The sequence below is a fragment of the Notolabrus celidotus genome, chromosome 19, assembly GCF_009762535.1.
Source record: "Notolabrus celidotus isolate fNotCel1 chromosome 19, fNotCel1.pri, whole genome shotgun sequence".
Taxonomy (NCBI): domain Eukaryota; kingdom Metazoa; phylum Chordata; class Actinopteri; order Labriformes; family Labridae; genus Notolabrus; species Notolabrus celidotus.
In genome coordinates this window covers 22,365,566-22,383,880 of record NC_048290.1, presented here as the reverse complement: position 1 = coordinate 22,383,880, position 18,315 = coordinate 22,365,566, and the positions used below count along the sequence as shown (strand labels likewise).

The 18,315-nt window shown below is 42.7% G+C and overlaps 1 protein-coding gene across 1 annotated transcript in view; it reads right to left on the bottom strand.

Annotated features, from left to right (window-relative positions):
- Positions 1-173: 173 nt before the first annotated feature.
- The window catches only part of ric1 (RIC1 homolog, RAB6A GEF complex partner 1), a 40,100-nt gene continuing 21,958 nt past the window's right edge, over positions 174-18,315 (bottom strand). The window contains 28 exon segments of the mRNA XM_034709068.1: positions 174-3,218; positions 3,220-3,457; positions 3,725-3,913; positions 4,005-4,182; positions 4,268-4,480; positions 4,613-4,893; positions 5,057-5,193; positions 5,455-5,613; positions 6,004-6,315; positions 6,404-6,811; positions 7,144-7,260; positions 7,353-7,491; positions 8,274-8,434; positions 8,550-8,639; positions 9,158-9,268; positions 9,769-9,807; positions 10,030-10,205; positions 10,208-10,241; positions 10,339-10,385; positions 10,388-10,419; positions 10,421-10,497; positions 10,601-10,661; positions 10,766-10,910; positions 12,781-12,849; positions 12,852-12,865; positions 13,172-13,263; positions 14,188-14,324; positions 15,342-15,487. Coding sequence (XP_034564959.1) covers positions 3,138-3,218; positions 3,220-3,457; positions 3,725-3,913; positions 4,005-4,182; positions 4,268-4,480; positions 4,613-4,893; positions 5,057-5,193; positions 5,455-5,613; positions 6,004-6,315; positions 6,404-6,811; positions 7,144-7,260; positions 7,353-7,491; positions 8,274-8,434; positions 8,550-8,639; positions 9,158-9,268; positions 9,769-9,807; positions 10,030-10,205; positions 10,208-10,241; positions 10,339-10,385; positions 10,388-10,419; positions 10,421-10,497; positions 10,601-10,661; positions 10,766-10,910; positions 12,781-12,849; positions 12,852-12,865; positions 13,172-13,263; positions 14,188-14,324; positions 15,342-15,487 — 3,883 coding nt within the window. The 3' untranslated portion in view covers positions 174-3,137.

Below are 18,315 nucleotides of genomic sequence, written 5' to 3'. Positions count from 1 at the left end.
TTTTTTAATTCTTATTCTTTTATTATACATTTTTAACTCTAAGTTAAATTTGATATTCAGATCCATTTGTTTCCGTATGCTGTTTTTATTCCGAGGATGTTTCTTTCATTAGTGGCCTTTGTTTAAGCAAAGTGCTTCAGGAAGGATTATAAGAAAAACTCAGCTGAACTTAGTGAGGTCAACCATTTTTAAAAATAATTTATTGTTCTGTATGTACAAGGGAGAAAAAATGAAGTAGAAAACCAAACATGAGTAGAAAAGGCAAATGTACAAGAGAGAATCTTTACACTGCATTGAGGATGTTTTACTGTTTACGTCCCAGAAATAAAACTTTACTCTGAGTCAGGAAACAGGAAATACTTTTACACTGTACACAGGAGGCGGAGAGGGAGCGCCGTTCACCTCTGGGTGAATGTGACACCCGAGTACCATGAGACACACCTGACCGCCCGCTCCGCTCCTCGCCCGCTGAGAAGGACTCCAGAAAAGATCTGTAATACACATTTCCGTAGGAAATTGTCTGGTATGCTGTCAGCATTAGTTTGAAGCATCAATGGTTATGTTTTGAATGACAGGGATGGTTTATATTTTCTTTCCCCTCTGCATAATGAGTCACACACTCAATCAAAGCATCCGGTTTAAACTGAAGGCCTCTGGATGTAAAGTCTTTGGTTCATCGTGTTACCGTTTTCAAGTAGAGCCCACAGTGCAGCATAGTGGAGCTGTGGGCTTGTTTTAGTGGGAGATCTGAGGGGTGGTGGGGTTTATGTTGAGTGACAACAGTACATCAGCCACAACAGCAACATGTCGCGTATTCATCTTGCCCTTTTCATGAATGAAGTGTCCTAGCTATTCATAAAAAAACAGAAACCAATGAAGAATCTAATTTAACACACCACACACCCAATTTATCTTGTACACACAGACAAGAGAGCAAAAATGAACCTATTAAATATGATTTGGTCTATCATGAAAAGTACAAAGCTGTGGGGAAACAAAGAGGTGTAAGGAACATCAAAAATAAAGCTGAGTAACATTTCGATACATTGCACATCATAATACTGTCTGATTAACCGTTTAGTGCTTGTGGTAGAGAGCCAATACACGACTTTGATTAACTAAAGGGGAGGAGGTTTGATATCAGTCATAAAAACAAACCAAGCATCAATTCATCGATTACCACTCAGCTATAATGCCAATAAATAATGGTAGATATGAGGACTAATACCATTAAAACAAATGCATGTCAATACAACGTGGTACACACACTCACAAATCCACATAGAAGCACACAAACACATGGCGAAATCGGCGACCACTGTCTCAAGCGGTTCAGGGAAATGATATGTATGTTGATGTGGACGAAAAGAGAAGTCCTTATCATGTTATGAGTAATATTACACAATAATAACGCTCATTACCAACCAAGGCAAAAACAAGGTCTAAAAGGATATTGACATGCAGGCGTCAGAGTGTTGACGAGTACTGTTGTTCTGATACTAATATCTGTATCAGCGGTGGTGTCTGTATCGGCTTCCGTATCTGACACAGCCTAAAATCACTATCCTGGAGATAGCCTGTCAAAGTACCGATATAATACCAGAACAAATTAGCCCCTCCCCCAAATCAGCTGGTTTTAGTAAGATGAACGCCGGCAATAACAAACAACGTGACGCATCATGTCATCATTCAGCGTTGTTCACCCACATTTATATATATGTTTCTATACACTACTAATGGAGGGTTTCTTCATCTAGGTACCAACATCATCACCACAAAGAAAAATAGGATTTTGAACAAAGGGCTCAAATGATGTTCCTACGATTAAAGAGAAATCTGCAGAGCAGGATGGCTTAAAATCACACAATCTGCCTCGCTGATGATAGGAAACACATTTTTAATCTCCACGTGGACACTCCAAATGTGTGTTTCAAAGCTGGATAAAGCATCACATGATTTGGTTTATAAAGCGTCTGTTTTGCCCGAGCTCTTCCCTGCACTCTCTCTCATCTCAGGGAGGCCAAACACTAATTTCCTTTATGTCTAAAATCAGGCCTGAACTCCAACAAAGTCGAGGGCGTTGTTTGTGAAAAGACACCAACAGAGAGGTAACTGATCAGTGGTAAGAAACTAGTCCGCACTCACATCGATGGATTCTTCTCAGAGATCATTTTCTTAGAAATCTAAAGGTCATCACTTCTCAAGAATTACACAGAATTCATACCATGAGTGTTTTTCTTCTTCTGTTTTTACAGGGACAAAGGTGGTATTCATAGAAAAATAATGTCATCTTGTACACTCTTACATTATTGAAAAAGGTATCACAAAATATCTTAAAATCATATGAGGTATGAAAGTATGAATCACCTCTCCACACAACACACTCGGACACACTCAGATGCATCTCATGCAATGGTTCATGACTGGAGAGCTTTGTTCTGGAGACGTAGCATGACGCTGTGATCGAACACACGCAGGTGTTTGATCTCTGGACTGATTCTTGCACTTTTTTTTTTGCATTTTACTGAAGGAAACAACGGAGCTTTGTCCAAGAAGTGACCAAAAAAAATCTCCAGTTTCACTTGAATTGAATGCGAAAGAAATGTTATACACACAATTACTTTGTTGGAATAACAGGAAAAAAAGAATGATCCTGGTGCTTCTGTGTGCTGCTCTACAGCTCCTCAACACCACGACCTAAAATATAAATGCACAAACTGACACATGGGTTTGTCTTACAGCACATTTTGGTAAAATGAGGCCTGATCCGTCAGGCCGCAGAGCGTCTCTCGTTGTGCGGGGACATTTCTTTTTGTCAGTCAGGATGTGTCACTCTGTTTGTAGCTCAGTATCCACAGGAGTTTAAGTCGACTCAAGAGGGCAAAATCTGAAGAGTGGATAATACTGACTGATGTTAGAACCTGCAGGAGAGGTACTTTCTGTGCGCGCGCGCGCACACACACACACACACACACACACACACACACACACACACACACACACACACACACACACACACACACACACACACACACACACACACACACACACACACACACAAATATAAAGTGTATCTCCTCTCTCCCCCTCCAGGCTCCAGAGTTCACAGGTTAAGAGTCCGAAGGGGGCTCCTGGCTTCAGGACAGGGTGCAGTCATATGCTCCCTCCTCGTCTCCCTGCTCCTCTGTCTGCTCAGGAGGACAGTCCTCAGAGGGGGGGGCGGGGGAATCCTCCCGCAGGTTCGAGCGAGGGCAGAGCAAGGCCCAGCGGAGCAGCTGCTCCTCTGCTGTCCTCTGCCCGCGGTGCAGCAGCGCCTCCTGGCCCCTCAGAGCCGCCGAGCTTGGAGCTCTGGCTGCTGGGCTGAAAGGCCTCGGGCTGCACCGGCTCGCCTGCAGTGGAGTCCAGCAGCTGCTGGAGGTGTGGCTGGATCAGGTTCAGGAATGGTTTGTAGCCAAGGCTGGAAAATATGAGACAGAGAAAAGAGACGGAGGTTGGAAAATGTTTATGGAATAGTTTTTATTTTAACTAAGACAACCAAACACTGAAGGAAGGGCAGAGACAATAAGCATTATTGTTACACTACTCCAGGTTTAAAAAAAGAAAAAAAAAGAGTCTTCAGTTTCTATTTAAAAATAAAAGCTTGCTGCTTAATCAATCAAACTGAAAGACAAGTAGCAGCATTAATACACACACAGTTAGGCCAAAGGTTACATGCTACACCCACCAGTCAGTGGAGGCCCATGTGTCCACAGCCAATAAGCCGTTTCGGACACTCTGCACAGTTTCTTGAGGAACCTCGGGACTGTCCAGGAAGCCTATCACCTGCTTGATGACATTGGCATCCCGCAGGATTAAACCAATCACAATGCACCACTCTAAACACCCTGCCTCCATGAACACATGAAGGAGATACCTGAGAGGAAAAGAGACACAGACATTAAACTGAAGAACAGAATCAAACCGGCCGATGGTCGAATGATTGAAGTGAGGTTTGTTGATCTTACCTGAGCTGCACCTGCGACTTGTGCGGGCCTTTGTTAGCCAGCTCCATGGAGATGTGCTCCAGCTCGGCCTGACTCAGGCTCAGAGTGGATGAGTTCTCATCCACCATCGTCCAATCACCATCCACTACAGAGCTGGTCTCTGTCAGGTCTGTGGCTGAGCCCACACTGTACTCCTCCACTGTGGAAAGAAGGTGACATGTTTGAGGAGAGTTTCTTTCAGATGTTTATAGCTGAAAACAAATTAACAGATTGAGTCTGATTACCTTTGTTGGTGAGAAGGGACAGGATAGCATCGTGTGTTTGTGGTGAGTGTTGATTGGAGTGAGCAGACGAGGCTGAGTCCGTGTCTTTGGGTCTCTGACTGAGCCCGTCCAGCCAGGTGTGGTTGGTCTGAGCTCCCTGAGGGGGCGCTGTGTCCATGTCGTTGTTCAACAGGCTGTCAGCGGACTGCGACTTCAACAGCCGTGTGCTCAGAACTTAAAGTAGCAATAAAAAAAGACAGTGTCAAAAATATTCAGACACATGTGAGAAGGTGTTCTAAAATGAATCTTACAACAAAAAGAACAGTTTTAGCTAGTATCTGAATTCTGTGCTGGGTCTATCCTCACCTGAGCGACAGCGTCCGTTCTTCAGAGGTGAGCTCAGGCTTCCCGCGGGGATAACAGGAAAGGGCCAGAGGAAATCTTTATGCAGTATTTTCAACGCCGAAACAAAATCATCCACTCGGGCCACACGGTTTCTCTCTCGACACAACCAGCCGATGAGTTCAAAGCCGAGCTGTGCCGAGAAGCATCCCAGGTCCCGAAGGCGGACCTGCTCCAGGAGGTGGCGGGCGTGACGCCAGAGCATCATGTCGATGTACATGTTCTCTGCACACTCCACTTCACGACTGGCAGGAAGGGGAGAAGGGGGAGAGAAAATGTTACGATATTTAGATTTAAAGCTTACAATGTGTTCTGTGTGTGTGTGTGTGTGTGTGTGTGTGTGTGTGTGTGTGTGTGTGTGTGTGCGTGCGTGCGTGCGTGCGTGCGTGCGTGCGTGCCCTTTAATACCCTTTAACTGAGGGTCCAGACGGCATGCTGAAGGTCTTCTGCAGGTTGAATTTGCCCGTAGTGATGGAGTCTGCGGACTGTGACAAACTGATGCTGCGATTTCTGAAGAACTCGAAACCTCCCGTTGAGCTGGGTTCCTGAAGACATTGGACATGTTGCAGATGGAAAATCAGAAACTCTGACTCCTTTAAAGTTGGACATTTAAATTTGGATGTCGTATGAGGACACTAAATTAAAGCAAAACACCGGACACGGAAAGTCCACTCTCATTCTCTATAAAATAGTAGCAGTTAAGCTATCAGGGTATTATGAGTCTGTCCACTTGCTTTATTTCTCATTTGGTGATATTAATATACAGAATTTAAGAAAAAGTGGAAGAAGAAGTCAAGTTTCTCTACCTGAGTGGTTGGTGTTGGGGGCGGAGTCTCCATCTCCCCGGAGCCAATGGCTTTTAGGAATCGGATCATGTGCCTGCAGAGGTCCCACTTGCCCTGCTCGAGTGCCGTGTTGAAGAGTAAAGTGGCGTGTTGTCTGCTCACTGCTGGAACCTCCATGTTCTATAAAGAGAGAGGAGAGAGAGACAGACAGAAGTCAGATGGCAATCTAACATGAGTCTGGTCCTGCTCGTGGTTTCTGCCTGTTAAAGGAAATTTGTTCTTGCCACTGTAACTTGCTAAATGCTGCAAAGTGCTCTGCTCATGGTGGATTAAGATGAGATCAGACTGGATCTTATCCTGTCTTGATGTTGGGTCTTTGTTAATAATACTAATAATAGACTTGGTGAGCATTTGATGTGATCATGACACCCGAAACAGATTAGGTAAAGCATACACAATGATTTGATCTGTGGTGAGATTATAAATTAGACCCAGTTTTAAGCATCTTGTTATTCCCTTCTGTCACTAATCTGTGCATTGTTGCAATCCACTGCTAACTGGATGGATTACCTGCAGAATAATGAGATAGGAGGCTGCTGTGTCCAGGTCCTGAGCCATGAGACACTCCTCAAACAGATCTTTGGGGTTTCCCACGGCAGCGAACAGGTAGTTCCACAGAGCGTACTCTGTCTTCCTGGCACAGTGGACGATGGTCTGGAGGAAGAGGGGGAACTCTGTGATGAACTTGGCCACAGTGGGCAGCAAAGGGTCGGGTATGGGCTCCCGCGATGTCGCCTCCTCTTCCAGCACGACGTGAACCATGAGCTCCATAACATGAGGGAAGTAAGGGAGGGAGGCACATGACTGAGCCAGCATCAGAGCCTGAGAGACAGAGAGAGAGAGTTTATGATGTTTTTCCTACAGTATCAGCAGCATTTAGTTCTTTATCTTCTCAGGATGATCTACGTACCTGTTCACCCAGGTTTCTGACCAGCAGCTGCCTCAGGATGTGATGGAGGTAGATCTGTGAAGTCCTCTCTACGGTGCAGAAAGGGAACAGCGCCTCCAGTGGCTCGGAGGATCCCTGCAGCCCGTCATAGAGCACGGTCTCGTTTGTCGCCCCGAGCACCAGGGCATCTTCAAACAGCACAGCCAGAGGGTAGATGTTGATGTGAAAGGGCAGCATGATGCGTCTGGAGAGGAAGGTGTGGGGCTTGCGGTGGTCTCGGGGGAACAGCGGCAGCCAGACTTTCATGCCTGCCTCGCCGCATGACAACCACAGGGCCTCCAGGAGGTGGCGCTTCTTCCTGTTGGAGCGGCAGGTGGTCCACACGTTCTCCACACACTGAGCGAGGACTACCGGAGGACAGAATGGTAGCTAAGAGAGACAGGAAGAAACAGACTGAAATTACTACTGATGTCTCTTTGTGACCCTCAAGAGCAATCAAGGCCATCAGAGACAAGACTCAACATTTCCAAACAGTTATTATTAATGTCTGAAACAGCTGCTACAAAGAGGGGTGAGATGATTTATAGCATCCTGCTACAACAACATTTTTATTACATATTTCCCAGCAAAGATTCTTAATGTGTGATCCGTTTGACAGTTACAATAAAGACACTTTCCTTTGTAATCATATCTGTAAGAGAAATCATTTATTGGTAGGAGTGAAAAAACAGTTAAAATCTGAGGATGTTGCTCTGACTCACCAGCTTCTTGTTGTTGGCAGGCGTCTCCTTCTCTCGTACCTGTGGCCCTGAGCGATCCCTCTGCAGCATGATCAACTGGCCGGCCAGGTTCAACATGATGCTCTCTGCCATGCAGGCCTGAGACGTACACACACAAACACAAAACATGAACTCACATACTCCAAAGAGTTCAGTTTAGGCGGTTGTATGTTGCCGTGCTCATTTGTTACCTGCTGCGGTGCTTTCAATGTGATGCCCGTTTCGGTCCGCACAGAGGTGAGAGTGACGGAGACCACGAGGGCAGGGTGAGGGATGTAGCGGGACATCGAAACCTCCTGCAACAACTCAACACTGGCTGTGGGGTGTGGACTGGGACATGAAATACAGAGTTGCAGAGTCTTAGCGAATGAACTGAATTAAAGATATTTCAAAAGCTTTAAGAATAAGAAGCAACAGCATTTGATTGCTTTCAAGAATGTCAGTTTCTCAGAATTCCCACTTAGTCAGTGCTCGGGAACACTGGAGAACATGCAGCATTTAATTGAGGTGGTGTTCCTGACCTAATTGGCCCAACATACTGAACCATAAAACTACAATAGGGGACACATAAAAATCTAAATTAAGCATAATTCTGATGTAGTTTGAGGTTCAAGAGCAACTCAAGCTCAGCTCGTGAAAACACGTCTTATCCCAGCCTGATATAAATCTGAGACCCAGATCAACCATGTGATGGATTTTTACAAGGCTTCTACTTAAAGCTGCTTTTCTCAAGGGAAAGGTGGCCGAGTAACAATATGACCTAAAACCAATATGACTACAGGGGCCATGGATTTCCCTGCAGCCAGAGACTGTGAAAGGAAAAAAACACAAACTGTGCAGAACATGGAGAGCAGTGTTGGATTTAGAATCGATGCAGTAATCTCTGAATAAAACAGAATTTGGATTTGTGATGTGAGGAATTTGGTCAATTCTGACTTGGAAACAGAGCGGTTACAGATTTTAGATCAAACAAGCCCTCTGACGCTTCATACAAGGCATGAAAAAACATGTAACTTTTTGAATATGTTCCATTAAAAAAAAAGGGATCAGATTATCCTTTTAAGAGATTAACATTATCTATATGTTTGTTCTGATGTGAAGGTTTGAGGTACCTATCGCTCCTCCTCTCTATGCTGTAGAGGCAGATGGAGCAGTCGGCTCTGAACAGGATGATCATGTCTCTGAAGACGTTGAGCAGCAGAGTGTCTGAGTGCAGCTTAGTGACGGATGCGAAGGCGTTGTCCAGGTTGGTTGAGCGTTGATAGAGCCTTAACTGGTGTCAACAGAGAAAAGACAGAGGGGTATTTGTAACAAGAATAAAAATAAACCAACAAGTCTAAGGATTTATGAGAAAAGAATAGTCAGAGTAAGAGCTTCTTCAGTCTCACCTGCTCTTGCTGGTCTGTAAAATTGTAACATGCCACCACCACAAAGTCGTTCCACCATGCCAGACCTCCTGTGACTGTCATGTTCTGCTCCTGCAGAGGGAATGTAAACGATACATGAAGCTGATACAGTTTTATTTGTCGTGGTGTCATGCACAGGCAAGCTGCCCAGCCCTTAAGGACTTACAAGACACTGCAAAAACAAAACAAAAATAGGAGCAACAACATAAGAAGAAAAGAAAAAAAAGAGAGCAGTTACAACACTGCACATGTCCAGCAATGACCTAAAGTAATTAAAAAGCACAGTATTATACTTCAGACATTTGACAGTGACAACAACTAAATCAGACTGAGCAGACTGAAACACGTTGTGTGTAAACAGGTACTGACGTCTATCTTCATCAGACATGGAAAACAAATCAGGACAATTTTCTGACACTTTGCTGAAAAGAAAGCACCTGGGATCATGATATGATGGACAGTAGAAAAAAAGGTGCATTTAATTTTCAACTTCCTCCAGATCACACAAGGAACACTTTGATACCTGTGTTGAAACTATTGGAAGATGCTTTCATTATTACTTTTATCTTCTAATTCATAACCTCACGTACCTGAGTGATATTTCCAAACAGCTTCCATTTCCTTGTGAATAAGGAGTAGTGTGCAAAGCCCCGTCTCCCTGCTACAGCCATGCACTGGCCTGCTGTGTCTATGGCTGCAAACTGCAAACACAAACAACATAATGCCAATTATTTACAACAGAACAGAAGCACGTAAACAGAAGTAAACTGCCTTACTGGTCTTTTTATTGACTATCAGTCTACGGAACAGACACATCTATCATAATTAGTCTTTTGGGACTATATTTAAAATGTGTATGTGGTTACTTATAATAATACAGTCACAATTCTCTTTCTACCTATCTGTAATGGAGCAGTAGCTCTGCTTGCATACACACACTTGGGAACTCAGCATAATCAGTTTACACTGTAAACACTGCTGCTCTGTAAACTCAGTGATACCACAGTGTTCAGAGTGTGCACACATGTGGGCTGCTTGAACTGATGACCTTTGTGTTAACTCTTCATTGTACTGTGTGCCTTCTGAAAGGGTCCCACATGTTACATCACACTGAAAGCTTGAAACAACTTAAAGATTAACTACGTGTCGGATTTTTGATCTATTTGGAGTGGTAGGAACCTGTTAACAGCCTCAGACTTACCCGTATGGGCCAGTTGCTCTCTAGGTATGTGCTGTGAATCTGCAGGAACAACAAGGATAGCATGAGAAATATGAGGAAATGACACGCAGAGGTAACATTAAGGTGCTTTTCTGAACTTTCATCATGACTCATGAATACAATCTTTTTTTTAATGAATCAATTATGACAGTGATGATGATCTTTAGCCCTTAGAGTATCTGTTACTGGTCTTCAAGAATGATCTAAGGCCACCAATGTGTGACCTGGAACCCTCATCCTCACCTGGACCACATGCCAATGCTTGTGTCCCAGTAAAGTGCTGAGTCCCTGAGAGAGAGAGGAGTCTGGGTTGGGGGGATGGTGCAGCGGGCTGCCGTCACGTGGGTGTAGGTGAGCATGCGTGTGTGCGTCAGAGGAGCCGTTGACCTGCGTGGGGTCGCCGCAGGTCAGGTAGAGGCGTCCTCACCGTGAAGCAACACCTGCTCCTGGTTACTCTGTACGCACAGAGAAGGATAACAAAGCATGAATCTTATGCATGTGGTTTTTTTAATGTGTTTTTCACAGAGCGGATGGCTGCTCTCTCTCTCTCACCGTGCAGGGGTTCACTGTGAGGGCAGACTTTATGAAGTGGAACTGAGGATGCCAGCCTGAAGGGAGGAGTGAGGAGGTTGGGATCATCTCCTCGTCCCGCCTGCTCTTCCTGGATTTTCCTCTCGTGTTTAGAGGGAGCACCCACAGGTGGTAGCACCTCTGCTCCCCAGCTCGGAAAGGGAATCTCAGTCAGTGGGCACCATGTAAAACAAATATACATCAACACTGAGCAGACAATGTATAAACTGTGGCAGTATCAAACACATCCCCTCACCATAGAGCTGATTTTAATAGGTTCTTTCTTGGTTCCATCAGAACGATATCTAAAGGGAGGACATCAAACATGACATGAGTAAGAAAAAGTCCATATTTGTATTAGATAAGTGTGTATGGCTTCGATTGTGTGGCAGTAAGTGTGTGTGCTTACGCAAAGTCCTCGCCCAGAGTGCAGATGAGGTGAGCTCCGAAGACGCTCCACAGAGATAGGCCCCCACATTCCCATGTAACCATGGCGACGCTGTAGTCAGGTGACCAGCAGATGAGTTTGACTGGGCCAGTCTTGTTGTAGATGTCTGAACAAGCGAAGAACACAGAGAAATCAGAAATCAGAAATACTTTATTCATCCCGGTGAGGAAAATTCAGTCATTACAGAGCTCTTATAAACAGTATGTAGAAAGTCAAAAAAATAATAGAAGAAGGAATAAATAAGATATAAAATTATAAAATAAAATAATATAAAAAAATATATAATAAATCAAATAAGAGCAAATAAAGATAAAGAGAAATAATAATACAATTAAGAAAAAAATAAATATAATAAAATAAATATAAAATAAAAATATATAAAATAAAGATCAAATAAAGATAATAAATATAATAAAATAAAATAAAGATCAAATAAAGACCAACAAAATATATAATAAAATAAAATAATGATTAAATAAATATAATGAAATAAAGATCAAATACAATATAAAATAATACAATAAAATAAAATAAAATTATAAAGTATATACAAAGCGCAGAATAGTTAGAACAAGGTATGTACAAAAGTGCTGGGAGATATATACAAGGATGTTAATTGGCAGGGATATTGCAGTGTATTGCACAGTTATTGTACAGTTATTGCACAGAGTTCAGGATATTGTTCAGTGATCAGAGGGAGGAGTCATACAGGGTTAGTAACAGTTCTAAAAATGAATTACTCTCTGGTCTTTCAAAGATGCGTTCAAGAACTCATCATTGTTTGACACTGACTCACTGATTCACGTTGTTTTCTCCTCACACTCTTTATCATGTTTGATCTCATTATGAGGAGAGGAAGCATTGAACAGTGCCAAACACTATTCAGAGCAAGTGTTGTGAAATACACCGTCCTATCTTACACATGCTAGCAATAAAATAACCTTTTATAAACTAACTACATCTCCAGAGGAATCCATTCTGCTGACACACAACTTACCTCATACAAGACTTTGTTCTCAGCCTCAGTAAGAAAGATTAAGAGTGAGTGTGATTATCTATTATTATTATCTATTATTTCATTTACAGTCTATGGATTATCCCTGTTGAAGCCGTGTGTTTATCTGTGTTTAAGTACTGCAGAAGAAAACTATGAATAAGCACTATAACAGTGTTTTAATTATGCTAAGATAAGTGTACAGAAAAAAAACCCAACTCAGGACTTCCTGTGGGATAAACTGAAGACATTTCGGGGCCGTTTTAATATTAAACAGAATTCAATTTATAACCTGTTCACAATCCTTTTGGCCAACATTTTGATGTTAATGGAAACCAGAAGGGATAGTAAGTGAATACTCATCAATAAGCGGTAACAGATTTTGTTGCATTGCTTCTCAGCATTATATAATGATGTTTCCTAATGATTAATAAAGACAACAATATGACCTGTAGAAGCAGCAGGAATAAGATATCATGTATTTTGAGAAAAACTTGTCATGATGAGAAAACCATTAGCAGTGGTGAGAATGCTGTATGTCTGTTGATGCTTGGTGGAGGCCACAAAATTGAACAGCTGACAGGTTGTACTGAATCAATAACATAATTGTACTTCTATTAAAGGCATGTAAGATTTCAAGACAACACATCTTGACCTTTTATTTTAGATATGTAACTTTTTAATATCTTTAACTTTATATCTCTTGAATCAGCTTTTTCAAGACACAAAAAGAAAACTGGAAACAGATTCCGTTTAACATGATGAAATACCTTCATGTCAGTTCACCCACTAGGGGGAGCTCTCCCATCACAGGAGTCTGACTGAAGCAGATGTGAACTATGGGGAAACACAGGCGTGTTCACCCAAGAGAGGGACAACTGAAGGAATGCAAGTATCTCCAAAAGGAATTCATGTAGCTGCATGACACGGAGAGACAGAAACAGAGGTGAAGAGGGGTAAAGAGGAAGCAGAATAGTTGTACCTGGTAGTGTTCGGGGTGAGCTCCAGTTTGTGGAGAGCTGCATTGATCCTGTTGTGGTGTCTATCATTATACCAGGACTGAGCCACTGCAATTAAATGACAGTACGACATTTGTATTCTTTAACATGGTAAGTTAAACACAGTCTAACATCTGTGCATCAAAACATAGAGAAAAAAAAGGTGAGCACAGATTGGGGAGCTACGGGGAAGAGAAATTCCTGCCAACTTGACAAATTGCTCGAGCACACACAAGGTGGGCCTCTGCAAACACCAACCGACAGTTTCCCACAGTGGACACACACCACACGGACAACAATCAATCTGTGTGACACTCACATGCAAACAAACCCACAGCCCACCAGTGTACTGTAAAGACAGACAGAGACACGTACCTGGCACAGCCAAAGGCCATCAGTCTGTACTTGTTGTTGACGGCCACACAGGTGCCGTCTGTAACATCTGCTGCCCAGACACCCTGCAGCTGCTACACGCACACGCACACACACACTCACACACAATCTTTAAGTCCTAAACTCGACTACATGTGGTTATCATGTCACTTACGGTGTCATTTTCAGCAGAGGGTAAACAACGTGGTCATGGTTTTAATCTCATTTGTATATAGACTCATCAGTACATCAGTGGTGTGACATACAGACCAACTTTCTGCTTGTTAGAACATCATTTCCCTGCAGTGAGTCACATGTTCATGCTTTCTTTAAACAACACTGTGTTTTTAAATGTTGAACCTGAATATGTTGCATCATCTGTCTGGAATTTCTGTTCTCCGTCATGGTTCTGTGTACTCCTCCTCTTCTTTGAGAAAACTGATGTTACAGCTGCTCCACATCGAATGAGGCTTCACTTAAAACTCATGGGTGACGTATAGACTGATTTCAAGTAAGACAGTTTAAATCTCCAGCTTCTCTGTAAATGTTTGTGAAATACTTTGCATCATTTGATGTTCAACTGAAAAAATATGAAGCTTCTCTCAACTTATCTGCCAGATGTTTGACCCCCAAGGAGAAACACAGCGTTTGCACTTAGCATCAACTGATTCAAAACTTCGACAGGTCAGCCATGATGTCTACTCCTGAACTGACACTCACATAGATTTTATTCCACACAGAAATACCTCAGATTACATCTTGGTACTAGATCAGATTAGCTAGAAGAATCTAACGATAGCCTGCCTCTCATGACAAGCAGAAAAGTCGGCTATAATGTGGTATTTTCTGGCTCCAACAGGTCTGAGGGATCTTCTATCATGTGTTCATATGATCTCATAAGCTGTAGATCTGCCAGCTGTCCCAAAAGTCTTATGAGGAGGGGTCAGACATTTTTCATAAACTTGGCTAGCAGACATATGTGTTGTTTTAACATCATCAGTGTGTGTTTGTGTTCTTACATCTGCTGTGATGGTGTTGGTAAGTGGTGTGATAAAGCCCAGGCGCCCGTCACTCAGCACCACAGCAAAGCCGTCCAGGGTTACACAGTACTCCATACAGCGGATATACACTCCCTCCAGGTCCAGAGAGGGGCCACCTGTAGACACAAGTGCACAAATACATAACCATAAAGGTTGAAGCATTCTCTACATTGAAGAAGAATGAGACATTTAAAGCTCCTGGGAGGATTTTATGCTGGTTATGAAATAGAAATGAATACTGATGTCTTTATAACATCTGGCTTATACTTCTGTGTTGACCCTGTGTGGCTGTGGCCGACGTGAATGTGAGCACTACATGCTTGTGCGTCAATGTGTCGGTGTCACTCAGCAATATTCCGCTGAAATGCTTGTGGGCAGTGCGATCTCTCCTCCCGATAGTAAGGTTTCTGGTCCTGGTGTGTTTTCTTCTTGCTTTTTCACGGCGATTCCGAGCAAATTGTGTCCATTTAAAGGTGATATATGTTGCTGTTTATCATACAGCAAGTATTAATTGGAAGTATAGAGAGGGGGAGGACGTCGGAGGGGGAAATATGCATGGCTGTTGTAAATGCAGCAAATACAATGCCACCCAGCCGACCAATCATACAGCTTGCAGTCAGGGTCGTTTGGATAGGTAGTTACATTTGGAAGGAGGTGCATGTCAGGCTATGTGCGTAGGCTCCTGTCTTGGAAAAGGGCTACGAAGACCTGTGGAGTAGGCGTAGGCGTTGATTCGACACAGAAGTATAAACCAGGCTTCAGAGTTACAACAGCAAACAAGACCATCAGCAACAACACTGATTATTTTATACACTCATTCTAATGTCTGTAGCCCATGACACAGGGTAGGTGTCAGATATAGTGAGTTAGAACAAGCTAAACAAACAGCCTTTGTTGAATCTGAGGTAGAGGTAATGCTTTCCCACAGGAGGGCGCTGAAATGAGGCAAACAAAGTTCATCACAGGAGCTTTAAGAGAGGATTTCAAGAGTGATTCTTTGAGAGAATTTAACTCTGAAAATCTAACTTTGTATAACATAGTCATCATTTATTTTCCAACATTAGTAAGTGAATTAAAATGTCTGTTTATTCTTTCTGCTCTGTGTTTAGCTGTGATTGAGGGTCTCCTCTGACCTCGAGCAGACTGCAGGTCCAGTGAGAAGGGGATTGTAGTGAGGCAGATGGCCTTGCGCCCGTTGCTGCCCAGTCCGTCCCAGTGCAGCACATGGAGGTAGCCGTCTGAGGTGCACACCAGTAAGTCCTCCTGGAGGGACTGCAGACTGGTGGGGAGAAGAGGAACCACAGACAAGATTAGCATTGAGGTTCAAAGAGGAAAAAACACTGTGGAGGAGGTAGTAAAAGAAAGCAGTGAGGGGTGGTAGGTAGGAAGGGAGGGGAGAAGATAACAAACGGTAGAGTGTTAGAAAACAGTGGACTAGTCATTATCCAGCTGTGCCAGCCTGAAACTTTTACTATTCAGCTGTGAGGCCACAAAGCTGCCAATGCCAAGTCCTGTAACACACAAAGGAACAAACAACAGAGTGTTTGTGTGTCTGCGTGAAGCATTCATTGTCTTCTAAAAAGTACAAGAGGTCTCAAATTGAAGATAGAAGCCCCAAAGAGGAAAGAAGCAGCAGAAATGAAAGGAAGTTAAGCACACTGGACTTTCTCCACGGAGGAGGGAACTGCTTTCAGTGTAGTTTCACAGCAGGAGACACCCACTCATCTGCTGCACAATCAAGCTGTGCCTGTGAAATGCCAGCAGAGTGCTCTCATTCAGACGACTACCCTATAATCTGCGTCAAGTGCAGAGGAGAAGTGGAAGGGATGTGACGGCTGAACTCGCGGACATAAAAGAAAAGGAGAAGATAAACAAGAAATATGAAGGAAAAGAGAACAGAGTGGGAAAAAAATGACGGAGTGGCGGTTCTTATCGCTCAGCAAGCAAAGACGTCAGGTTGGAGGGTGTGAGGCTGATAACGGGAGGTGAAAGTAGGAGAAAACAGGAAAGCAAAGACGCTGCTCTTATCAAACTGACAGCAGTGATGTGTTCTTTCTGCTCATACATTTTAATGTAATCTGTTGAGCTGGTTTCAGAAAGCTTCACTCAAACACGAAACACGAGTGACATTTTTACCATGTCAACATTTTTTGTGGCCTCAATGAGAACTTGATGATCTCCTTAGATTAGCACACAATATATACATACGCTATAAGATTTTCAGGTGCAAAGAGGTGATTTATGTAGAAGAATACATGAACCCTAAAACAAAGCAGGCTGCCTTAAACAGGATGTAACATCAGAATCATTCACTCTGCCTGTATCCTCTCTTGCTTCACTTACATTGCCTGCTCAAGGCGGGACTGTTGCACCTCTGTTATGCCTTGCTGTCATAATGTCACATCTGTGGTTGGGGGAAGTCTTTCTGCTGCTGAGCCAGCATCGGAGGTAGTACAGAAGTGAAACAACGTCAGAGCAAACCTCAAATCTGGCAGGACAGAACAGTGCTGTGGAGCTTTCACTGTTTGTTTACACATTACACACAAATACTAAACCTTTGTGGGGCTCAATGGACAAGTCCAAAGAATGGTGTTGGCAGAGGCTGGTTGCAGAGCTGCAGCAGGGATTGTAACTAGATGGTTGCAATGACATCAGAGCCAATAGGTAAACTCCCAAGCTCGGCGCCTCAGATCATCAGATGCTGATCTCCTGTCCCCTATCTCCAAGACCAAGCACTGCACCTTGGGGGTCAGAGCCTTTGCCTTTGCTGCCCCTGAATCTCTGGAACTCTCTATCCACACATCAGCAAATCTGACTCCCTCAATCATTTAAAAACCACCTCAAGACCTTCCTGTTCAAAGAAGCATATATACAACCCATAACCTCTACTCCCGCCCCACCTCTGTTTTTGTTCTTTTTATTTATTTGCTTTATTTTTTCTGTAAAGCAACTTTAAGTACCAAGAAAAGTGCTATACAAATCCTATCAATTATGAGTATTATTACTATTAAAGTGAAGAGTCTTCTAGTGGTATAGCCAATTTATTCCAGTAGATGATGTTACAGTAAAAAAAACCTGATGTGAAGGGCAGTACTTCACAGATTTCATGATCAGAATGAGACAAATGTGAAGTCACAGTGACCTTTGACCTTTTAATATAAAATCTCTTAAGAGTTCATCATAAGTAATCAGTGTAAGGACATTTGTACTTATTACAGACAAGCTTTTTAAAGATATCACACTCAAAAAAGGGAAAGATAATAAAGACCAAAGATGTTTTATTCTTTTATTTTAATGTCACAGTGAAATTGGATTTTTACCTTTTGGGAGTAAATGTTCATAAATTAAATATATATTCTACTATTTCTTTTGTAGATTTTTAATACAGTGAGCATACAATTAGAGCTGGGCAATACCAAAAAATACGTTATCACGATAACATTTTTCAAATCAGTCTATAGCGATAATTATCCAATCATTATTTCATTTAAATCTAAAGGCAGATTGTTCAAGAACCTAGATTGTTTGTTATCTCCTACCGTGCTCTTTCTTTACCCACATCCTGAAAGTTATTTCATGAAGTGTATTAAGTTAATAGCTAAGTAGTCAGTAGCTAGTGTCAGACTAACGACTCTGCTTTGAGCTGGTAGGTTTTCAGTTTTCTTCAGAAAACTTGCTGTTGCTCGTTTCAGCTGTGTTTACATTCTGCTCCAAATGTCTTTAAGCCCGCCTACCTCTCACCCTGCAACATGATTGGCTGCCGTCTCCTTCTTCTGTTTAATGTTGGTTGGCAACTAGTTTAAGGCACATTAGCACACCCTCCCTTTCCATTGGTTGGGGGGGGGGGTGTATTACAGGTTTAAATATATCAAATTTGTATTGACAATTTGTTAGATTTAAATTGAGAAAAATGATATCACGATAATTAGCATTATCGATTAATAGCCCAGCTCTACATACAATCAAGTTAGTTGGGAACTCTATCTTTAGGCACAGCTGATGCTAGCTCAAGCATCAGATGAACTTGAAAGAAATTCTTAGTATGCAATAAAGTGAAATGTTAGGATCTTAATAACACCTGAGTATCACTCACTAAATCTCTGGATG